This window comes from Pelophylax lessonae (genome assembly GCF_965119305.1).
Source record: "Pelophylax lessonae genome assembly, chromosome: 1".
Lineage (NCBI taxonomy): Eukaryota > Metazoa > Chordata > Amphibia > Anura > Ranidae > Pelophylax > Pelophylax lessonae.
This window is the reverse complement of record NC_138768.1, coordinates 2,489,497-2,509,520: the sequence shown is the minus strand read 5'-3', so window position 1 is coordinate 2,509,520 and position 20,024 is coordinate 2,489,497. Positions and strand designations below refer to the sequence as shown.

Here is a 20,024-nt window from a genome sequence, read left to right as displayed (position 1 = left end):
AAGCCTTGTTGTTTTTATGGCAACCGACAAAACCACAAATGTTTACAAAAAAGCCTTGTTGTTTTTATGGCAAACGACAAAACCACAAATGTTTACAAAAAAGCCTTGTTGTTTTTATGGCAAACGACAAAACCACAAATGTTTACAAAAAAGCCTTGTTGTTTTTATGGCAAACGACAAAACCACAAATGTTTACAAAAAAGCCTTGTTGTTTTTATGGCAAACGACAAAACCACAAATGTTTACAAAAAAGCCTTGTTGTTTTTATGGCAAACGACAAAACCACAAATGTTTACAAAAAAGCCTTGTTGTTTTTATGGCAAACGACAAAACCACAAATGTTTACAAAAAAGCCTTGTTGTTTTTATGGCAACCGACAAAACCACAAATGTTTACAAAAAAGCCTTGTTGTTTTTATGGCAACCGACAAAACCACAAATGTTTACAAAAAAGCCTTGTTGTTTTTATGGCAACCGACAAAACCACAAATGTTTACAAAAAAGCCTTGTTGTTTTTATGGCAACCGACAAAACCACAAATGTTTACAAAAAAGCCTTGTTGTTTTTGGTAACAAACTAAACCAAAAATGTTTACAAAAAAGACTTGTTGTTTTTGGCAACAAACTAAACCAAAAATGTTTACAAAAAAGACTTGTTGTTTTTGGTAACAAACTAAACCAAAAATGTTTACAAAAAAGCCTTGTTGTTTTTGGTAACAAACTAAACCAAAAATGTTTACAAAAAAGCCTTGTTGTTTTTGGTAACAAACTAAACCAAAAATGTTTACAAAAAAGCCTTGTTGTTTTTGGTAACAAACTAAACCAAAAATGTTTACAAAAAAGCCTTGTTGTTTTTGGTAACAAACTAAACCAAAAATGTTTACAAAAAGCCTTGTTGTTTTTGGTAACAAACTAAACCAAAAATGTTTACAAAAAAGCCTTGTTGTTTTTGGTAACAAACTAAACCAAAAATGTTTACAAAAAAGACTTGTTGTTTTTGGTAACAAACTAAACCAAAAATGTTTACAAAAAAGCCTTGTTGTTTTTGGTAACAAACTAAACCAAAAATGTTTACAAAAAAGACTTGTTTTAGTGAAAACCTCAAAAAAAATTATAAAACACATAAAATATGTTTATCTAAATAAAATTAAAGTATGTTGCTCTTTGCAACACAAATGTTACATTGGCAATTTAGTTCATTCTATTATATATTGTAATATATTTTTTGTACGCTACAGTTGGTAGACACCCACATGTGTTATTAAAACATTTATTTTATTACCCAAGTTTTCTTTTTGGTGTACACATCGAATGTCTTTTGTGTTGTATTTGTTTAGTCGAGTGGTGTGGTCTGTAATTGTTAGTATGTTGGCTTTGGTTTATGTTAGCCTTGAGACTTGTTTTGAAGCTACATTTGAAGGGAGACCTTTTCTTGGGTCGTTATGTGAACATTGAGTTATCTAAATTTACATGAAATCATATGTTTGGAGATCGAGAAGCACGTGTGTATAAATGCCTACATTAACCAGGGCCATTACTTGGCCACCAACACTCCTAAAAAACCAAAGAGCAAACACAAACTAATCATTTTGCATAAAATTTTATTTCATCCCCAAAAAAAGCACTATAATAAATCATATTGTGCCACCCTCAAATTAAAAAAAAAATGGCCCCACAAATTGGCCAATGTAACAATCATTAACAAAACTAAACCAAAAAAAAAAAAAAAAAGAAATTAAGTTGGTGGTGGTGGTGGTGACTGAAGCAGTGTGGTGAGCAATGGAAAGGTTCCTGCCATCAAATGGTGGGCCAATAGTCCCATCTGCTCTGGGGTTAGCCTTAGAGTTCTGGTAAAGTGGCCCATTAGGATCAGATCTTGTGTCTGAGGCTGCTGCTGATGCAGGGTGTTGAACCCTGGAAATGTCCCAGACTGAAGATCTTGTGCCAATAGTCCCATCTGCTCTGTGCTCAGCCTAAGAATTTGGGTAACGTGTGCCATTACCATGAGATGGGATCGTTGCTGCTCCAAGGCTATTTGATGCTGCTGGTGGTGCAAGGGTTGTGAAGATGTGTGGGGAGTGGTGGTTGATTGGTTGTTGTGGTCCACGGTGCGGGGGCAAACGACATGTCGCATTGGTGACAAAAAAGAAGAACGGCCTGGGGAGGAGTGAAGTGATAAAGGTGTGGAGGGAATGTAGTCAGGTGGAAGGGGTACTGTGGAACCAGTGCGCATTGAGGTTGTGCAGGAGGATTGCTCATTGAGGGGTGTGGGAGTCCGAACGGAGTGTGAAGTGCTAGGAGTGGCTACAGGAGGAATTGTCCCATCCCCAGCTGCCTGACAAGTGGCCAACACTGGCATTACCCTCCCACTACCACAACCTGCAGTGGCAGGTGAGTGAGATGTTTGGGAGGGCTCTGCCAATGGGGCATCTTCAGATCCAAACAGGCATTGGCGTGTGGCCAGCACCTGAGTGTCAACACTTTGCCGATCCCGTTGATGCTGGTCTGCTAAACTTACCAAGCTGTTACGCATATCCTGTTGAACCTGTAACATATCCTGGTGAACCTGTACCATTGTTGCTACAAATTCCTGTATGAGCCCGAGCAGACGTACTGCCTCAGTAGATTGCTGAGTACGCCTCCTTAACTCATTTTGGACCTGATACTCATCAAGCAGCCTCTCGGCTACATCCAGCATAGATGGACGAAGTTGGGTAGGTGACAATCCCTCTGCATCTAAGGCTACCTGAAAGCAGAAGAAATAGACCAAATCATTATCAAACATCATGACTAAATATTTCAGATTAGTTTGACAACTTAACACCCCAAGCAGAACGTTGAAAAGTTTGATGTGCTTCTAATGAGTACTTGTTCATTGTAAGATTATCCAAGCTAGCAACACTTCTGATAATGGGTACATATTATATTGGTAGGACTAATATGACAAAGGCAAAAAAGATTCAACATGAAGGTGTTCCCAATTAACCCTGGTGTGGTAGGTTGTTTATGCTTTTGGTAAATCTGTTACTACACCAATGACTTTATACATCTACGTATGTTGTCTAAAATCTTGCCATCAATCGGCTAGAGGACAACCCAACCAAACGATACCCATGAATTTGGACCTGGAAAATCAAAGACGGGCCGGACTTTAAAGATCCTGGATGTTTTTGGAACATTAGTGGCACACCAAATTATAACATAATTCCCTGATGTTCAAGATAGAACTCTTGTTGTGCTGGTGCATCGTCAGAATGTCATAGCACTAATTTAACACACACAATGTAAGCCACATCTAGTCCAAAATCAATGCTACCATTGAAATGTTACATGTGCACCTTGTTCCCTTATATCACATACCACAGCACTGGATGCAGAATCGTCGCCAGCTCCTGATCCAACTCCAGCTGCAACGTCAAGAGGGGCCTGATGTTCTTTTAAAAACAAAAAAAAAAAAACATGTTTAGTACATAACCTTAGTCAGTAATGATTATGGCCAGATTGCCCTCCTAGCTTCATGAATGAAGCATTGAGGCCAAACATTCAAAAGTGCTTTCCTGGGCTCATAGGGCACTTGCTAAACCCTCCCAAAGGTTAAGAAGGCTTGGTCTGCCTACTAATGACGGCACCCATTAATGCTGTCAACTGTGTTTTGCAGGGTAAACATCTAAAAGGCAACACTCTTTCATAAGAAAAAACATGTGTGTTAATGGGGTTAATAAGATTCCAAAAAACATTATTTGACTAGACATACCAACACCTTCCTCCAGGCCTAGCTGCACTGGGTGTGTTCCCTGCTGCGGATCTTCTGTAAAGGACATAGCAATATGAGCTATCTTGGAAAAAAAAAACATCTACATTGTTTGGCACAGTATGATATTGGACCTACCAGGAGGAGGGTCAGCACTGATGTCAACACCTGTGAGTCCGTCTGGTTCGCCAAGCTGCATGGGCTGTGGAGGGGCTGAGATCCGTGCTACAGATGAACAAATTGCAGGTTGGGGAAAACAAAAAAAGGACAATTGGAAGGGCAAGTATCACATTCTATTAATGTCACACATAGGATAGTAGTTAATCTTTTCCAAACAACTCACACAATTGACATCCAAGATAATATCCTACCTCGGTGCAAAGCATCCGAATCTAAGTCCTCTCTGGTAAAGATGGTATCAGGTCCTATGATGTTCAAGAAAGGTAATTGATAATCCCAGAGAGAACTTCGTGCACGTTCATCCAGCCGACCTTGTCGGTCATAAAGACCCTCCGCAGCCCATGCAATTAGCTTCTTCCGAACGGACCCACAGATGTCGTTGACCTTCTTCCGCACACTGTCACGGTGGCGAGGTGCTTCACCCAGTGCATTTACAGCATCCCGGATTTCATCCCACAATCTGTTCTTCTCTGTTACTGAGTAAGACGCTGCCCTGGTCCCATGTATCGCCTGATATCTGGCCATATAGGCGTGGACCAGGGCACAGCACTGATTGTGGTTGAAACGGGGAAGCCGGGATAATGTGGACAAGCTGACTCTGGTGGACGGACCCGCTCCAGGACTACTGTCAGAAGAGCCAGCTTGTCCACTTGGTGTGTTAACACCTCCCCCGGCTTCCTCCTCCGGGATGGAGATGGTGGACTCCCTCATGGATACAGCTGGAGCCTCCCTCACACCAGAGCCAGACGATCTGCCCACCCTGCCCCCCCTGCCCCCCCTGCCCCCCCTGGCCACCCTGGCCACCCTGGCCACCCTGGCCACCCTGCCCCTTCTCATCCTTCCAGTGGGTGGGGCCATGGGAGCACGAGGTGGGCAGAGAATCTGGCTGTCCAGCAGCAGCAAAGAGCCCCAAACTCCTAAATCTGAAATGACAAAAGAGAAAACAGAAAAAACAGGATTTGCAGATTGCTCTTCATATACAGTATAATTAGTGAACAGTTACAGAACACACTTACCTAATGGCACAAACAGACTTGGTGGTGGTGGTGGTGGTAGTAGTGGGCAAAGAGCAGAAGAGGCTGCAAAGAAAAGGAAAAAAAAAACACATAAGAAAACGCATATGGGTACAAATCACACGAGGCCCTCCAAACACTTACCTAATGGCACAAACACGGTGGTGGTGGTGGTGGCAAAAAAAGCAGAAGAGGTTGCAAAGAAATGGAACAAAAAAACACATAAGAAAACGCATATGGGTACAAATCACACGAGGCCCTCCAAACACTTACCTAATGGCACAAACACAGTGGTGGTGGTGGTGGTGGTGGTGGTGGCAAAGAGCAGAAGAGGCTGCAAAGAAATGGAAAAAAAAAACACATAAGAAAACGCATATGGGTACAAATCACACAAGGCCCTCCAAACACTTACCTAATGGCACAAACACAGTGGTGGTGGTGGTGGTGGTGGTGGCAAAGAGCAGAAGAGGCTGCAAAGAAATGGAAAAAAAAAACACATAAGAAAACGCATATGGGTACAAATCACACAAGGCCCTCCAAACACTTACCTAATGGCACAAACACAGTGGTGGTGGTGGTGGTGGCAAAGAGCAGAAGAGGCTGCAAAGAAATGGAAAAAAAAAACACATAAGAAAACGCATATGGGTACAAATCACACGAGGCCCTCCAAACACTTACCTAATGGCACAAACACAGTGGTGGTGGTGGTGGTGGTGGTGGCAAAGAGCAGAAGAGGCTGCAAAGAAATGGAAAAAAAAAACACATAAGAAAACGCATATGGGTACAAATCACACGAGGCCCTCCAAACACTTACCTAATGGCACAAACACGGTGGTGGTGGTGGTGGCAAAAAAAGCAGAAGAGGTTGCAAAGAAATGGAAAAAAAAAACACATAAGAAAACGCATATGGGTACAAATCACACGAGGCCCTCCAAACACTTACCTAATGGCACAAACAGACTTGGTGGAGGGGGGGTGGTGTAATCCTTTATAGGCAAAAGGAGGCTGCAAACATTAAACATACATGAGAAATCGCATGACCTACATACGTGCACATAATAAATTACAGTTATCAGGAAAGCAAAAATGGTGTCTTTGGAAGCTGGGAAGGTAAGGGGGCAGGTTTAGATGCCAAATCTAGACTGCACACCTTTAACAAACATGAGAAAACACATGTCCAAACCACATGCACATGGGGCCAACTGCCAATGATTAAAAGACACTTGAGGGGTTCCCAAGCTATTGTGGGTTGGAGGGGATTCACCATAGACAACTTAAGCACACCCAAGATAAGTACAAATTCTCTCCTTCCTTTTTTTTGGGAGAGAGAGATACAATTGTCTTACCTCCAGATAATGTAGGTTGTGGGTCACAGGGTCTTGCTAGCACATAAGAAACATCGATCTATAACATCCAGCAGCCATATTGGCCATGTGCTCCTTTTATAGCTGGCTCACAGGTGTGATAATTAGCGGCCATTTCTATATATATCTGCGCATTCGCGAATTTGCGCGTTCAAAATGGAGGACGATATCCCAGACGCATTAGATGGTGCAATGCTGGCATTTATCGGTGCCTTGTTTGAGGAGGCCCTGGCACAGGAGGCAGCAGAAGGTGGGGAAGCTGCAGCAGCAGCAGCACCTCCAGCAGCAGCACCTCCAGTCCGTGTGCCCTTACCTCGCCAGCCACGCATTTTTGCTCCAAGGATCTATTTGGACAAGCTGCGGGATTCTGATGTCAGGAGGAAGTTCCGGCTCGAGCGAGGAACTATTCTACACCTCTACCAGCTCATAGCAGAGAAAATTGACCCGGACACACAGCGCGGCCATGCGGTGCCCGGCATGGCCAGATTGCTGGCCACTTTGTATATTTTAGGGCGTGGCAGCTTCCAAGCCACTTCGGGAAGTATCATGGGCATTAGCCAGCCCACAGTTTCAAGGGTGTTCATGTTGGTCATTAATGCCATAGTGGATATAGTGCCCAATTTTATCCACTGGCCACAGAATGAAAATGAGTGGAATGAAGTCAAGTTGGGTTTCTACCGGCGGGCACACATGCCGCAAATCCTAGGGGCAATCGATGGCACCCACATAGCCATTAGGCCCCCAAGGAGCCACGAAAGTGAATACCGGAACCGCAAGCAGTACCACTCCGTGAACGTCCAATTAGTGTGTGACGCCAAACAGCGCATCATGAGTGTCAACACTGGTCACCCAGGGTCGTGCCATGATTCCAGTATGTTAAGAACAAGTACTCTGTACGAGGTGTTTGAAAGTGGACAAATGCCCGAAGGGTGGCTTATTGGTAAAGTATTTTGTCTTAACAACATAAACTGTAAGATTACATAGACATAGGAATAAGCTACATCGGTGTACACCCTGATTTAAGCAAAGCCTACCTAAAATGGATGTGTTAGGAGTTGTCAGGCTGTTCACACACAACCAGATCAGCAGCTTAGCAGCTCACAAAAGAAAGATTTGCAAAGTTGTCTTTGATTCCAATGAAGGTGGTTAACCAATGTGTAAATGGTGTCCTCTAGCCACCCAAAGAAAACCTACAAATGATTCCAATGGTATTGCCATATCCCCAAAGTACTTTGCATAAGTGAGTCAATATTGGTTTCCTCACTCTAGTTGCAGATATATTCCAGAAGTAAGACCTAGGCTAATGTAATAGGAACAAAATAGGGGCCAAGTTGGAACTTGCAAGAGAAACCCACCACTTTGTGTGTCCTTTTTCCCATTTGTATTAGTGATTTAGGCAGTTAGACAGAGTTGAGATGTTTCATATGATTTTTTGCAAACAGACGAGCAGGTTGTTTAGTAAAATGCCTAATTGTCTCCCATTTTGAGGAGTCATCTAAAGTCACATGATAGGAAGAACTAATGTATATTTTTCTTATTTTTCAGGGGATGCTGGTTACCCGCAGCTGACGTGGCTGATGGCTCCAATCAGGTACCCCCAGGGCCCAGCAGAGAGGAATTACAACAGGGCCTTGCGGAGAAGCCGGAGTATCATTGAGTTGACCATAGGTCTTCTCAAGTCCCGGTTTCTCTGCTTGGCCCGGCCTGGGGGTGAACTCCTGTACTCTCCTACAAAGGCTTCCAAGATCATCCTGGCGTGCTGCGTGTTGCACAACATGTGCGTTGCCCGGGATGATTCTTGGGAGCTGACGGAGGAGAGGGAGCCAGAGGTCCGTCAGCCGGCGGCCCCCAGGCGGCGGAGCACCGCTGCCGGTATGGCCACCCGGAATACCCTGGTTGCTAGCCACTTTACATGTAAGTACTGTAACCGGTCAAGATAGGGCATGTGTATTAATTAGCTAGTTAGCAGAGGTGCCACTCACAGGGAGACAGAGGGTGATTATCATCTGCCAATGACACTTGCCATTGTAGATAAAGTGTAGTCAACATTGGTAAAATTGTGTTACTTGAGCAAAAACATGCACCTCTAACCATAAACATGTTGGTATTGTGAATAGTGTAAAGGGCTGAGAAGAGCTGGCAGGTGTTTATTTGTGTCTATGCCACCTGTATAGTTATTGATAACATGAACGGCTGCTTGGTATCTTATGGTGTTGTAATTTTCCAGAACATCAACATCTTGGAATCATGGCACGTACCATGGGAAGCCTGTGGTGATGGGCTGTCTGGCGTCACAGGTGTGTATTCAAATGTTTACATTAATGATTTCTGGTTTGTGTAAGTTGGCATAAAATGTGTTATTTCACTCGTGATGTCGAAATTAAATGAAGTTCAGAATGAAGCAAACAGGCATTAAGATGTGATTTTCATAATGAAATGTCTTATCCTTTGTTTTATTTTTCCAGGAGTGGTACTGCTTGCGGGTGTAGGTGGTAGAAACCCACCTTGATGGACTCCACTCATTTTCTTTTGTGGTCAGTGGATATTTGGTAAGGCACATGGCCAATGACCAACATGAACACCCTGGAACTTCGAAAGTGGCTTGGAAGCTGACCAGCAACCTTGCCATGCCTGTCCCCTATGAGCTGGTAGAGGTGCAGAATGGATTCTGAACTCTGCCGGAAGTTGTGGAAGACATCAGAATCCCGTAGCCATGGAGCAAAGATCGTGGTCTGGCGCTGTAAAGGCACACGGACTGGAGAGTGACAATATTCTTTTGCTGCATCCCTCCTTCTGCTGTCATTCTCAAATAAATAAATACATTAGAATTGAACATGTGTTTTTTTGTTTTGTGTGGGTGCCTACAGACAAAAGGGCCATCCACACTGTAAGATTTAGAGAAGACTTTATCCTTCAGATTGACATTTTCTATGTAGTGCAAGGGCCTGCCTGATTGCATCCAAATTGAAAGTGTTGAGGTTTGAGCTTATATTATATGGTTTGGTTAAGTCTACAGGAAAAAGTCTAGACAAATTGTTAGTGTATGGCCCATTAAGCTGCCAAGGCCGGAGTTTTGCACTTTGCATGCTGCTTGTACTGGTGATGTGAGGGGTTGTAATGTAGAGTAGGGATGTGACAGTGTTGTGTTGAGGTGTGAGGCAAATGTAGTGTTGGACTATGAGGGTCTGTGTTGTTGAAATATGGAGAGAGTCCAATATCAGACACCTATGTTTATTGGTCAAGAAATTGTAAGAACCATGGTAAATATGTAAAGAATTGCATCTCGATAAAACTAGGACCACACTCATAAAATCAAAATTGTGTTGTTTCCATTGATGTGCTTGAAATTTGGGTAGGACCCCCCCCCCCCCCAAATTCAAGATAGTTTAAAAAAACTGTTAAAAAAAATGAGAGTGAAAAGAGATCCCAAGTGTAGTGATGTGATTTGAACCCATGACGTTGTTAACTGCAGTGAAGTTGCAAAGCACTTAGCTATTGTGCAGAATAAAGCTGTATGGTGGAAAAAAAGGAGTGTGTTAAGGCTAAAAAGCACATATAGCTAAAGAACTAAACATTGTATGGAATGTGGGAAGAAGACCATGGTAAAATTGTGAGGTTTCATCTTGCCCTGAAGTAGGGTAGGGGTTTGGTCACTTGCCTTTGGTACTTTCCTTCATAAGATCGATTCGACACACAGACAAGATCAAAAAAACACTTAAAATGGTGTAAGCTTGCAAGCGCTTCTGAGTGTAACATTATTTAGCAATATATATGATGTAATCCGTTCCATTTTAGCAATATAAACAAAAAAAGAAAATAAAAAAAGTAGGTGGAGATGGTAAGCCTCGAACCTACAGCAGAGGGAGATGAATTACAGACATGTGATGTGTGCACTAATCCACTAGCCCACATCGCTATGTGAAACTGCTATAAGCACGAAGACATAAGTTTGCGAATTGGCGAAGCCGCGATCGTAAGTGAATCCCGCTGACGGCGGAATTCATTATTGCTGTTTTACTCGCCAATTCGCCGCAGCGCCAGTTAATTGATTTGACCGCGGCGAAACTGAAACACGTCATAGATGTTTGAAGCTGCAGTTTCTTTAAATCCGGCCCTGTGCATTGAAAGGGGGGCACGCTGGTCACTGTGCATTGAAAGGGGGCACGCTGGTCACTGTGCATTGAAAGGGGGCACGCTGGTCATTCTGCTGGGAAAGTCGGAACTGGTTACTAAAATTTTTGAATCCCACCACTTGATATAGGTCTCTGGCCCCATGCAAGACCATATCTAGTCATTTATTTTGCAGCACTGAGCACTTTTTAGGTCAACTGACCTATGATACACTTTTATTGCATTTATTAAGCACATACAGTATATGGTTTAAGGTTTTTTCCTGTGCAGTGTGGTAGCGCCAGACATACCAGCACATTTTACACCTTCTATATATGGACCAAGGATCTGACCTCTTCACACAGAACAAAGGAGGAATAGCTCTGCCGATATTTTTATAAACATCTTCCTTTCTTTTTTTATAACATCGGTCATACCAAGCTAGAATATATATTGTTTCTATGTTGTTCTGTTGTTTATATCATATATCTATAAATATAAAAAAACTAATCTTTGTAGGACAATCCTGACCATAGAAGGCCTTGTGTCCCCCAAAAAAATGATGGATGTGTCCCATCGGTATTAAAAAATTCTTGTGAAATGTGATGGGAAAATAACAACCTCTGATCCCGGTGAAGGTTCTGGAAGTTTATTTAGAAGAGAAGAGTTACAAAGTAAAAGTAAAGATTAGAAAGTAGAGAGATGAAGGTGTGCGGAGATCCTTAGACATGGCAGGTGGACCAAGGATCTGACCTCTTCATCAAACGGGAGGCTTTTACCCTCCAATCCTGGACAGTTGTCATGGAGGACCGTCCCAAACATCAACATTTTACAGATGAAATCATTCAGTGAAGAATTTGTACAAGCAGCACATCATTCATTACAAGAGACATTCATTTCTGTTATCTCTGAAGACCTTATCAGTAGAGATGGGCCGAACACCCCCCTGTTGGGTTTGCAGCAGAACTTCTGAACAGGGGAAAAGTTCTAACCTGAACTGTGAACCCCATTGAAGTCTATGGGAGCCGAACAGGAAAAATCAAAAGTGCCCATTTTGAAGGCTTATATACAAGTAATTGGCCATCAGGGCGCAGTGTAAGCTGGTGGTTAAATCCAAACCAAGCCCTTATCCGAGCATCCAACCTGGCAGATCAGGAACCCCATTGAAGTCTGTGGAAGCCAAACAGGAAAAATCAAAAGTGCCCATTTTGAAGGCTTATATAGAAGTAATTGGCCATAAAAGGGGTATGGGGGTCTGGGTACTGCCCTGGGGGACATGTATCAATAAAAAATAAAAAATTAAAAACAATAGTTTTTCCAGGAGTAATGATGTTTAAAGTGCAACAATAAAAATGAAAAATTATTTTAAATATAGTGCCTGGGGGTCCCCTTAATGTGCCTGTAAAGTGGCACATCTGTAGCATGCATAGAACATGCTGCAGCAAAAATTACATTTCTAAAAAAAATCCATACGAGACCCTTATCCAGGCATGCAGCTCGACAGGTCAGGAAAGAGGAGGATGGGCGAGCGCCCCCCCTCCTGAACCATATAAGGCCATATATTCTCAACATGGGGGGGGGTGGGTGCTTTGGGGCAGGGGGGGTTCTGCCCCCTGCCCCAAAGCACCTTGTCTCCATGTCGATGAGGACAAGGGCCTCATCCCCACAACCATGGCCGGTGGTTGTGGGGGTCTGCAGGCGGGGGGCTTATCGGAATGTGAAAGCCCCCTTAATCAAAGGGGGCCCCCCTGATCCTGCCCCCCCATGCGAATGAGTATCAAGTATATAGTACCCCTACCCATTCACCAAAAATGTGTCAAAAAGTAATAAACACAAGAGAGAGTTTTTGACAAATCCTAAAATAAAAAAATAGTGTCCCTCGATGTAAATCCATCGTCAATAACGCCACCCGCCAACCCGAAAACCAAAACAAAAAAAAACGATCTCGCCTCCTGGGACATCAGAAGAGGCGGTGCTATCAGGTGACGTAGCTAGGTGGTCCCGCCCCTTTCTTATATAAGAAATGTCAAAACGCAGATCGAGCATACGGCGAGATGCCTCCCAGGAGGCGGAGCGGTTTTTATTTTTTTTATTTTTCAGGTCGGCAGAAGGCGTGATTGAAGATGGATTTACATCGAGGAGCACTATTTTTTTATTTGTCTCTTGTGTTTATTACTTTTTGACACTTTTTTGGTGGATGGGTAGGAGTACTAGGTACCCAATACTCAGAGTGGGGGGGGGGATAAGGGGGCCCCCTTGTTAAAAGGGGCTTCCGGATTCGGATAAGCCCCCTACCCGCAGACCCCAACAACCACAGCCCAGGGTTGTTGGGAAGAAACCCTTGTCCCCATCAACATGGAAAAAAGGTGCAGAGCCCTCCCTGTCCCAAAGCACCCACCCCCCATGTTGAAGGCATGTGGTCTGGTAGGGTTCATGAGGGAGGGACACTCACTCGTCTCCCCCTTTCCTGATCTGCCGAACTGCATGCATGGATAAGGGTCTGGTATGGATTTTGGGGAGGACCCTACGCCGTTTTTTAAAAAAAATTTCAATAGTTGGGTGTTGGTAACCACGAGTCATTTTAAATGGGATTTTACGCGTTTTTTTTTTTTTTTTTTAGAAATTTAATTTTTGCTGCAGCATGTTCTATGCATGCTACAGATGCACCACTTTACAGGCACATTAAGGGGACCCCCCCAGGCACTATATTTAAAGGAATTTTCCATTTTTATTTTTGCACTTTAAACATCATTACTCCTGTAAAAACGTTTTTTTTTTTCATTTTATTATTATTTTTTATTGATACATGTCCCCCAGGGCAGTACCCAGACCCCCATACCCCTTTTATGGCCAATTACTTCTATATAAGCCTTCAGAATGGACACTTTTGATTTTTCCTGTTCGGCTCCCATAGACTTCAATGGGTTTCCTGATCTGCCAGGTTGGATGCTCGGATAAGGGCCTGGTTTGGATTTTGGGGGACCCCACGCTGTTTTTTTTATTTATTTTTTTGTTTACCGACACTTTTTTTTTATTTTTCAGCTGTCAGCGGGGAAACCCATTGACAGCTGATGACTTACACTGCGCCCTGATTGGGGAAAGCTTTGCCCAATCAGGGCACAGAATGCACTGTGCAGTGCTCAGTGCATTGCAGGGTGGTCATCAGGGCGAACACCCGGCGAATACCCTGCAAATTCAGGTGTTCGGTAAACAGCCAAACAGGCAAATGTTCGGCCCCAACTCATGCTCAGGTCAAACCGTTTGCCCATCCCTACTTATCAGCTTGTCCCACCTCCAGTCTCCCAAATCCCTCATCGTAGAAGAAGGAGACCAACTGTCTCTATGTTCCCCAACAAGACCTTCCAAGGATCCGGAGAACAACAATTTCTTCTAATGACATCTTTCTGTAAAGTCATTCTAGACAGAGAAGCTGTTATTATATAAAGAACCTCACATTAGCATATAAGCACTTAGTAATATAATTTCATCATTAGTAAATCAGATGATAATTATCTCTCTTTATCAGATGAATAGGACCATAGAGGAAATGTAACAAATGTCTCGGCTCCATAAGGTGCCGGGACTGAAGGGGTAATGGTGATTGTAGTCATCGTCCAATCCCTCCCATCATTCTATCTATATCCAATCATTGATCAATATTCCCGTATACAGAGCCGAGGATTTCTACTTCCTGATACTGTATACCTCCCGTCACCTATCCACACTACCGCACCCACACCACAATCCCCGCCCCCTCTACATCATAACCAATAAGAACAAGACTAGCACTGGCTGTATTCATAGTGACAGTCATCACAGCCAATCACAGGGAGGGGGAGGAGCAATCACAGATCCATGGATTGGTCATGGGAAGGACAGAAATGTAGGAATTCTCATTGTGGAGTGTGTGTCTAGACAAATCCTATTGTTCTAGTTCTGGATGGAGTGGGGGAGGACTAGAACCCCTGTCAGGTTTTTAACTGCTATCTGGAGCCGAGATATTTCCCCCCACTTTCTGTCCTGGTGATAATATTTTATTATACAGGAAATTAAGTAAAATCTACAACAGGGACACAGACATAAATAACAACCTGACAGAGGTTCTAGCCTTCCCATACTCGATTATAGAAAAAGTAACGTTGTCACCAGGACAGGAAGTGAGGGAATATCTCTCTAATGGAGCCCCAGATAGCAGTAAAATCCTGAAAGGGGTTTCCAATCCTCCCCAACTCCATCTAAAACCGGTATAACGTTAAAAAACCCTACCTCGTGAAAATTCTCTACCCACGTCACTTCCTGTGTACATACATCATGGAACAGCTGAGCAGCTTACCACTGCGCATGCTCACAGCTCCGGAGGGTAGGGAATTTTCACGGGGTAGTGTTTTGTATGGTTAAACCGCATCAGCTGTTGCCGCGGGTACATTAAATCATCTCCGCTCCAACATTAAATTATCTCCGCTCCAACCCCTCTGACTTCCCTGATCTCGGCTCCGTGGTTTATATTTCCATACACCCGCCGCCGCTTTTATATTTTGGAGCCGAGATCAGGGAAGTCACAGGGGTTGGAGCGGAGATGGTTTAATCTACCCGCGGCAACAGCTGATGCGGTGTAATGTTAAAGAACACTATGGAGCCGACTGTGAAAATTCCCTACCCTCCGGAGCTGTGAGCATGCGCATTGGTAAGCTGCTCAGCTGTTCAATGACGTAGATGCAACCCTCCGGAGCTGTGAGCATGCGCAGTGGTAAGCTGCTCAGCTGTTCAATGACGTAGATGCACAGGAAGTGACGAGGGTAGGGAATTTTCACAAGTAGGGTTTTTTCAGTGAACACCGGTGTTCCGTGAAAAAACCCCACACGTGAAAATTCCCTACCCTCGTCACTTCTGGTGCACCTACGTCATTGAACAGCTGAGCTGCTTAGCAGTGCGCATGCTTGAAGCTCCGGAAGGTAGGGAATTTTCACGGGGTAGTGTTTTGTAACGTTACACCGCATCAGCTGTTGCCACGGTTACATTAAAACATCTCGGCTGCAACATGAAATCATCTCCGCTCCTCCCCCTGTGACTTCCCTGATCTCGGCTCCTAAATGTAAAAGCGGCGGTGGATCTATGAAAATATAAATCATGGAGCCGAGATCTCTGTGATTTATATTTTCATACACCCGCCGCTTTTACATTTAGTAGCCGAGAACAGGGAAGTGACAGGGATAGGAGCGGAGATGATTTCATGTTGCAGCCAAGATGTTTTAATGTAACCGCGGCAACAGCTGATGCGGTGTAACGTTACAACACACTACCGTGAAAATTCCCTACCCTCCGGAGCTTCGAGCATGCGCACTGCTAAGCAGCTCAGCTGTTCCATTACGTATGTGACAGGAAGTGACGAGGGCAGGAAATTTTCACGAGGTATGGTTTTTTAACATTACACCGGAACCTGCAGCTTTATACATAATTCCATGATGTTGTTTCCTGTCCTCTGCTTCCCCCTATTGGCTGAGTATTGCACCAATCAGATTCTCCGCCCTGTGATGTCACCAGTCTCTGGGCGGACTTCTCACAATGATTCCCCCCACATATTGTTATGCAGCCATCCCTCAGACATACCCCAGCATGGAGGGACTCAGTGAAGGTGGTGGTGAAGGTGTGGAGGTGTCGGATCGGGTCACATAGATCATAAAAGGAGATCCTCCCGGCCTCATAATCCAGATCTATCCCGATTCTATTACTGGAGACACCGCCGGATAATCGGGTCTTATTACTGTCATGGACCACCGAGTACTGATTGCCCCACCTCATCTCCCTCTTCAAACCCCAGGACTTCTTATTAAATCCAATCTGTGACTTCTTCCCTCTCCTGTCTATACTGGGGTAACACATCCCGACTCTCCACCAAATTGACCCCCCAACATCTACTTCCCAGTAATGTCTCCCTGAGGAGAAACTCTGACTGCTCATCACCTGAGGATGAAACTGAAATCTCTCTGGGGTTTCTGGGCGATTCTGGCTATTTGATGTTCTGGATACAGTTTTCCTGTCATCTGATATATGTAGATGTTTACCAGCTGTCCTCACATCCAGTAATATGTCTGTAACCCCCGACACCCCCGATGTTTGCTGTACAGCCCCAATATTTGGTCCTCCAGCCTGGCGGTGTGAGTGTTGTATGGTGGGGGAGGGTTGGGGACGTCTCCTGGATGGTTCAGCATTGATGTGACCTTTGCCCTTTGTAGTAGAATGTGGATAGACATGTGTGCCTGTACATTTCTCTACATTTACCCCAGACATGATATCAGATAAACCTGTGTGTAATGTGTGTGAGATCCCCGCCACATCCAGATCCCCTCCATCATGGAGGAGTTTATCATGTCTCTCTCTGTCCTCATCATCTCCATCCTCAGTATCACACAAGTCACCTGTGTCTGATTCCTGTAGGACAGTCAGTAGATCCGTCATGTTACACAGCTCCTCAATGTTAAATATATTACTGTACAGCTCATCCTTCTTTATTTCCAGCTGCCTGATGGATTCTGACACAAAGAGGTAGACCCGCTCTACCTGCCTGGATATCTCACTCAGGACTCTCTTCTCCAGGTCTTCCAGACGTCTCCTGAGGTCTCTGAACAGGGCAGTGACTCTCTTTGTTTCATCATCTGCTTTTCCTTGTACTTTCCTCCTGCGTTCCTGCAGACTCTGCACTCTTTTCTCCATCTTCTCTCTCTCAGTCATCAGTTTCTGCAGAACATTCCTCAGTTTCTTTTTCTTCTTCTCAGAGGCCTCACCCAGAGTCTCCACCTGGTGTCCCCGATGTTCTCCGGCCAAACTGCAGGACACACAGATACAGGAGGAGTCCTCAGTGCAGTAATACTTCAGTAGTTCCTTATGGACGGAGCATTTCCTGTTCTCCAGGGAAAAGGTGGGGTCACAGAAGACGTGTTCTGGTGACTTGCTGTGGACTTTCAGGTGATTGTAACACAGAGAAGCTTCACACAGCAGACAGGATATCACAGCAGATACAGGAGTATGAATACAATAAGTACAGAAGCCCCTGGTGTCCTCCTGATCTGGATGGGTAGACTGGAAATTCTCCACTATGTTACGCAGTTTCAGATTCCTCTGAAGGAAAGGACGTTTCTTGAAGCTTTGTTTGCATTCAGGACAGGAATAATCTCCACACCCCTCCTGTGTATCCAACACATGACCCATACAGTCCCGGCAGTAGTTGTGTCCACATGGCAGGGTTACAGGATCTATATAAAAGTCCAGACAAATGGAACATTCCAGCTCCATCCTCAGATCAGCAGACGCCATCGCTGATAGCAGAAGAAGGAAATGACAATAAAGTCTCTGACACTCCCTAACCAGTGTGACCAGTTCTGTACATTCCTACACAGGACAAGGTGACCAGTTCTGTAAACCCCTACCCAGGGCGAGGTGACCAGTTCTGTACACTCCTACACAGGGCGAGGTGCCCAGTTCTGTACACTCCTACACATGGCGAGGTGACCAGTTCTGTACACTCCCATAGTTGCCAACATTTAAAAAAAATTTCCAGGGACAGCTATCAATTACTTACCACACCCACTTCCCTGAAGCTCTGCCCACTCTGCATAATTATTTTCGCCTACATATCAGATTATAGAGTCTACTCAATATAGAGAGAATTACAGGAAATTAAAAAGGGAATTTCAAACTTAAGGCCACAGTAGCAGAGTTGGAATAATTCTCCCATTCAGCTGCATTACTTCTGCGTAACATTTACGGGCAGCCGATTAACGGGCGCTTCCACGGACAATATAAATGACCTGGGACAGGCTCCTATTTGCAGGGATTGTCCCAGGAAAAAAGGGACAGTTGGCAAGTATGCACTCCTACACATGGCGAGGTGTTCAGTTCTGTACACTCCTACACAGGGCAAGGTGTTCAGTTCTGTACACTCCTACACAGGGCAAGGTAATCAGTTCTGTACACTCCTACACAGGGCAAGGTGTTCAGTTCTGTGCACTCCTACACAGGGCGATGTGACCAGTTCTGTACACTCCTACACAGGGCGAGGTGACCAGTTCTGTACACTCCTATACAGGGCGAGGTGACCAGTTCTGTACACTTCTACACAGGGCGAGATGACCAGTTCTGTACACTCCTACACAGGGCGAGGTGACCAGTTCTGTACACTCCTACACAGGGCGAGGTGACCAGTTCTGTACACTCCTACACAGGGCGAGGTGACCAGTTCTGTACACTCCTACACAGGGCGAGGTGACCAGTTCTGTAAACTCCTATACAGGACGAGGTGACCAGTTCTGTACACTCCTACACAGGGCGAGGTGACCAGTTCTGTACACTCCTACACAGGGCGAGGTGAACCATTCTGTACACTCCTACACATGGCGAGGTGTTCAGTTCTGTACACTCCTACACAGGGTGAGGTGACCAGTTCTGTACACTCCTACACAGGGCGAGGTGAACCATTCTGTACACTCCTACACATGGCGAGGTGTTCAGTTCTGTACACTCCTACACAGGGTGAGGTGACCAGTTCTGTACACTCCTACACAGGGCGAGGTGTTCAGTTCTGTACACTCCTACACAGGACGAGGTGACCAGTTCTGTACACTCCTACACAGGGCGAGGTGACCAGTTCTGTACACTCCTACACAGGGCGATGTGACCAGTTCTGTACACTCCTATACAGGGCGAGGTGACCAGTTCTGTACACTCCTACACAGGGTGAGGTGACCAGTTCTGTACACTCCTACACAGGGCGAGGTGACCAGTTCTGTACACTCCTACACAGGGCAAGGTGACCAGTTCTGTACACTCCTACACAGGGCGAGGTGATCAGTTCTGTACACTCCTACACAGGGCGAGGTGACCAGTTCTGTACACAACTACACAGGGCGAGGTGGCCAGTTCTGTACACTCCTACACAGGGTGAGGTGACCAGTTCTGTACACTCCTACACAGGGCGAGGTGACCAGTTCTGTACACTCCTACACAGGGCGAGGTGATCAGTTCTGTACACTCCTACACAGGGCGAGGTGACCAGTTCTGTACACAACTACACAGGGCGAGGTGACCAGTTATGTACACTCCTACACAGGGCGAGGTGACGAGTTCTGTACACTCCTACACAGGGCGAGGTGAACAGTTCTGTACACTCCTACACAGGGTGAGGTGTTCAGTTCTGTACACTCCTACACAGAGCGAGGTGACCAGTTCTGTACACTCCTACACAGGGCGAGGTGACCAGTTCTGTACACTCCTACACAGGGTGAGGTGACCAGTTCTGTACACTCCTACACAGGGCGAGGTGTTCAATTCTGTACACTCCTACACAGAGCGAGGTGACCAGTTCTGTACACTCCTACACAGGGCGAGGTGACCAGTTCTGTACACTCCTATACAGGGCGAGGTGACCAGTTCTGTACACTCCTACACAGGGCGAGGTGACCAGTTCTGTACACTCCTACACAGGGCGAGGTGACCGATTCTGTACACTCCTACACATGGCGAGGTGTTCAGTTCTGTACACTCCTACACAGGGTGAGGTGACCAGTTCTGTACACTCCTATACAGGGCGAGGTGTTCAGTTCTGTACACTCCTA

General features: G+C 45.0%; 1 protein-coding gene across 1 annotated transcript in view; it reads right to left on the bottom strand.

The window, feature by feature from the left end:
- Window positions 1-15,861: 15,861 nt before the first annotated feature.
- Window positions 15,862-20,024, bottom strand: part of LOC309550331 (uncharacterized protein) — a gene marked incomplete at both ends in the record, with an annotated part of 43,756 nt that continues 39,593 nt past the window's right edge. The window contains 2 exons of the mRNA XM_082250728.1: window positions 15,862-16,521; window positions 16,696-17,802. Of these exons, the coding sequence (XP_082106854.1) occupies window positions 15,862-16,521; window positions 16,696-17,802 (1,767 nt within the window). The remainder of the gene's footprint in view (window positions 16,522-16,695; window positions 17,803-20,024) is intronic.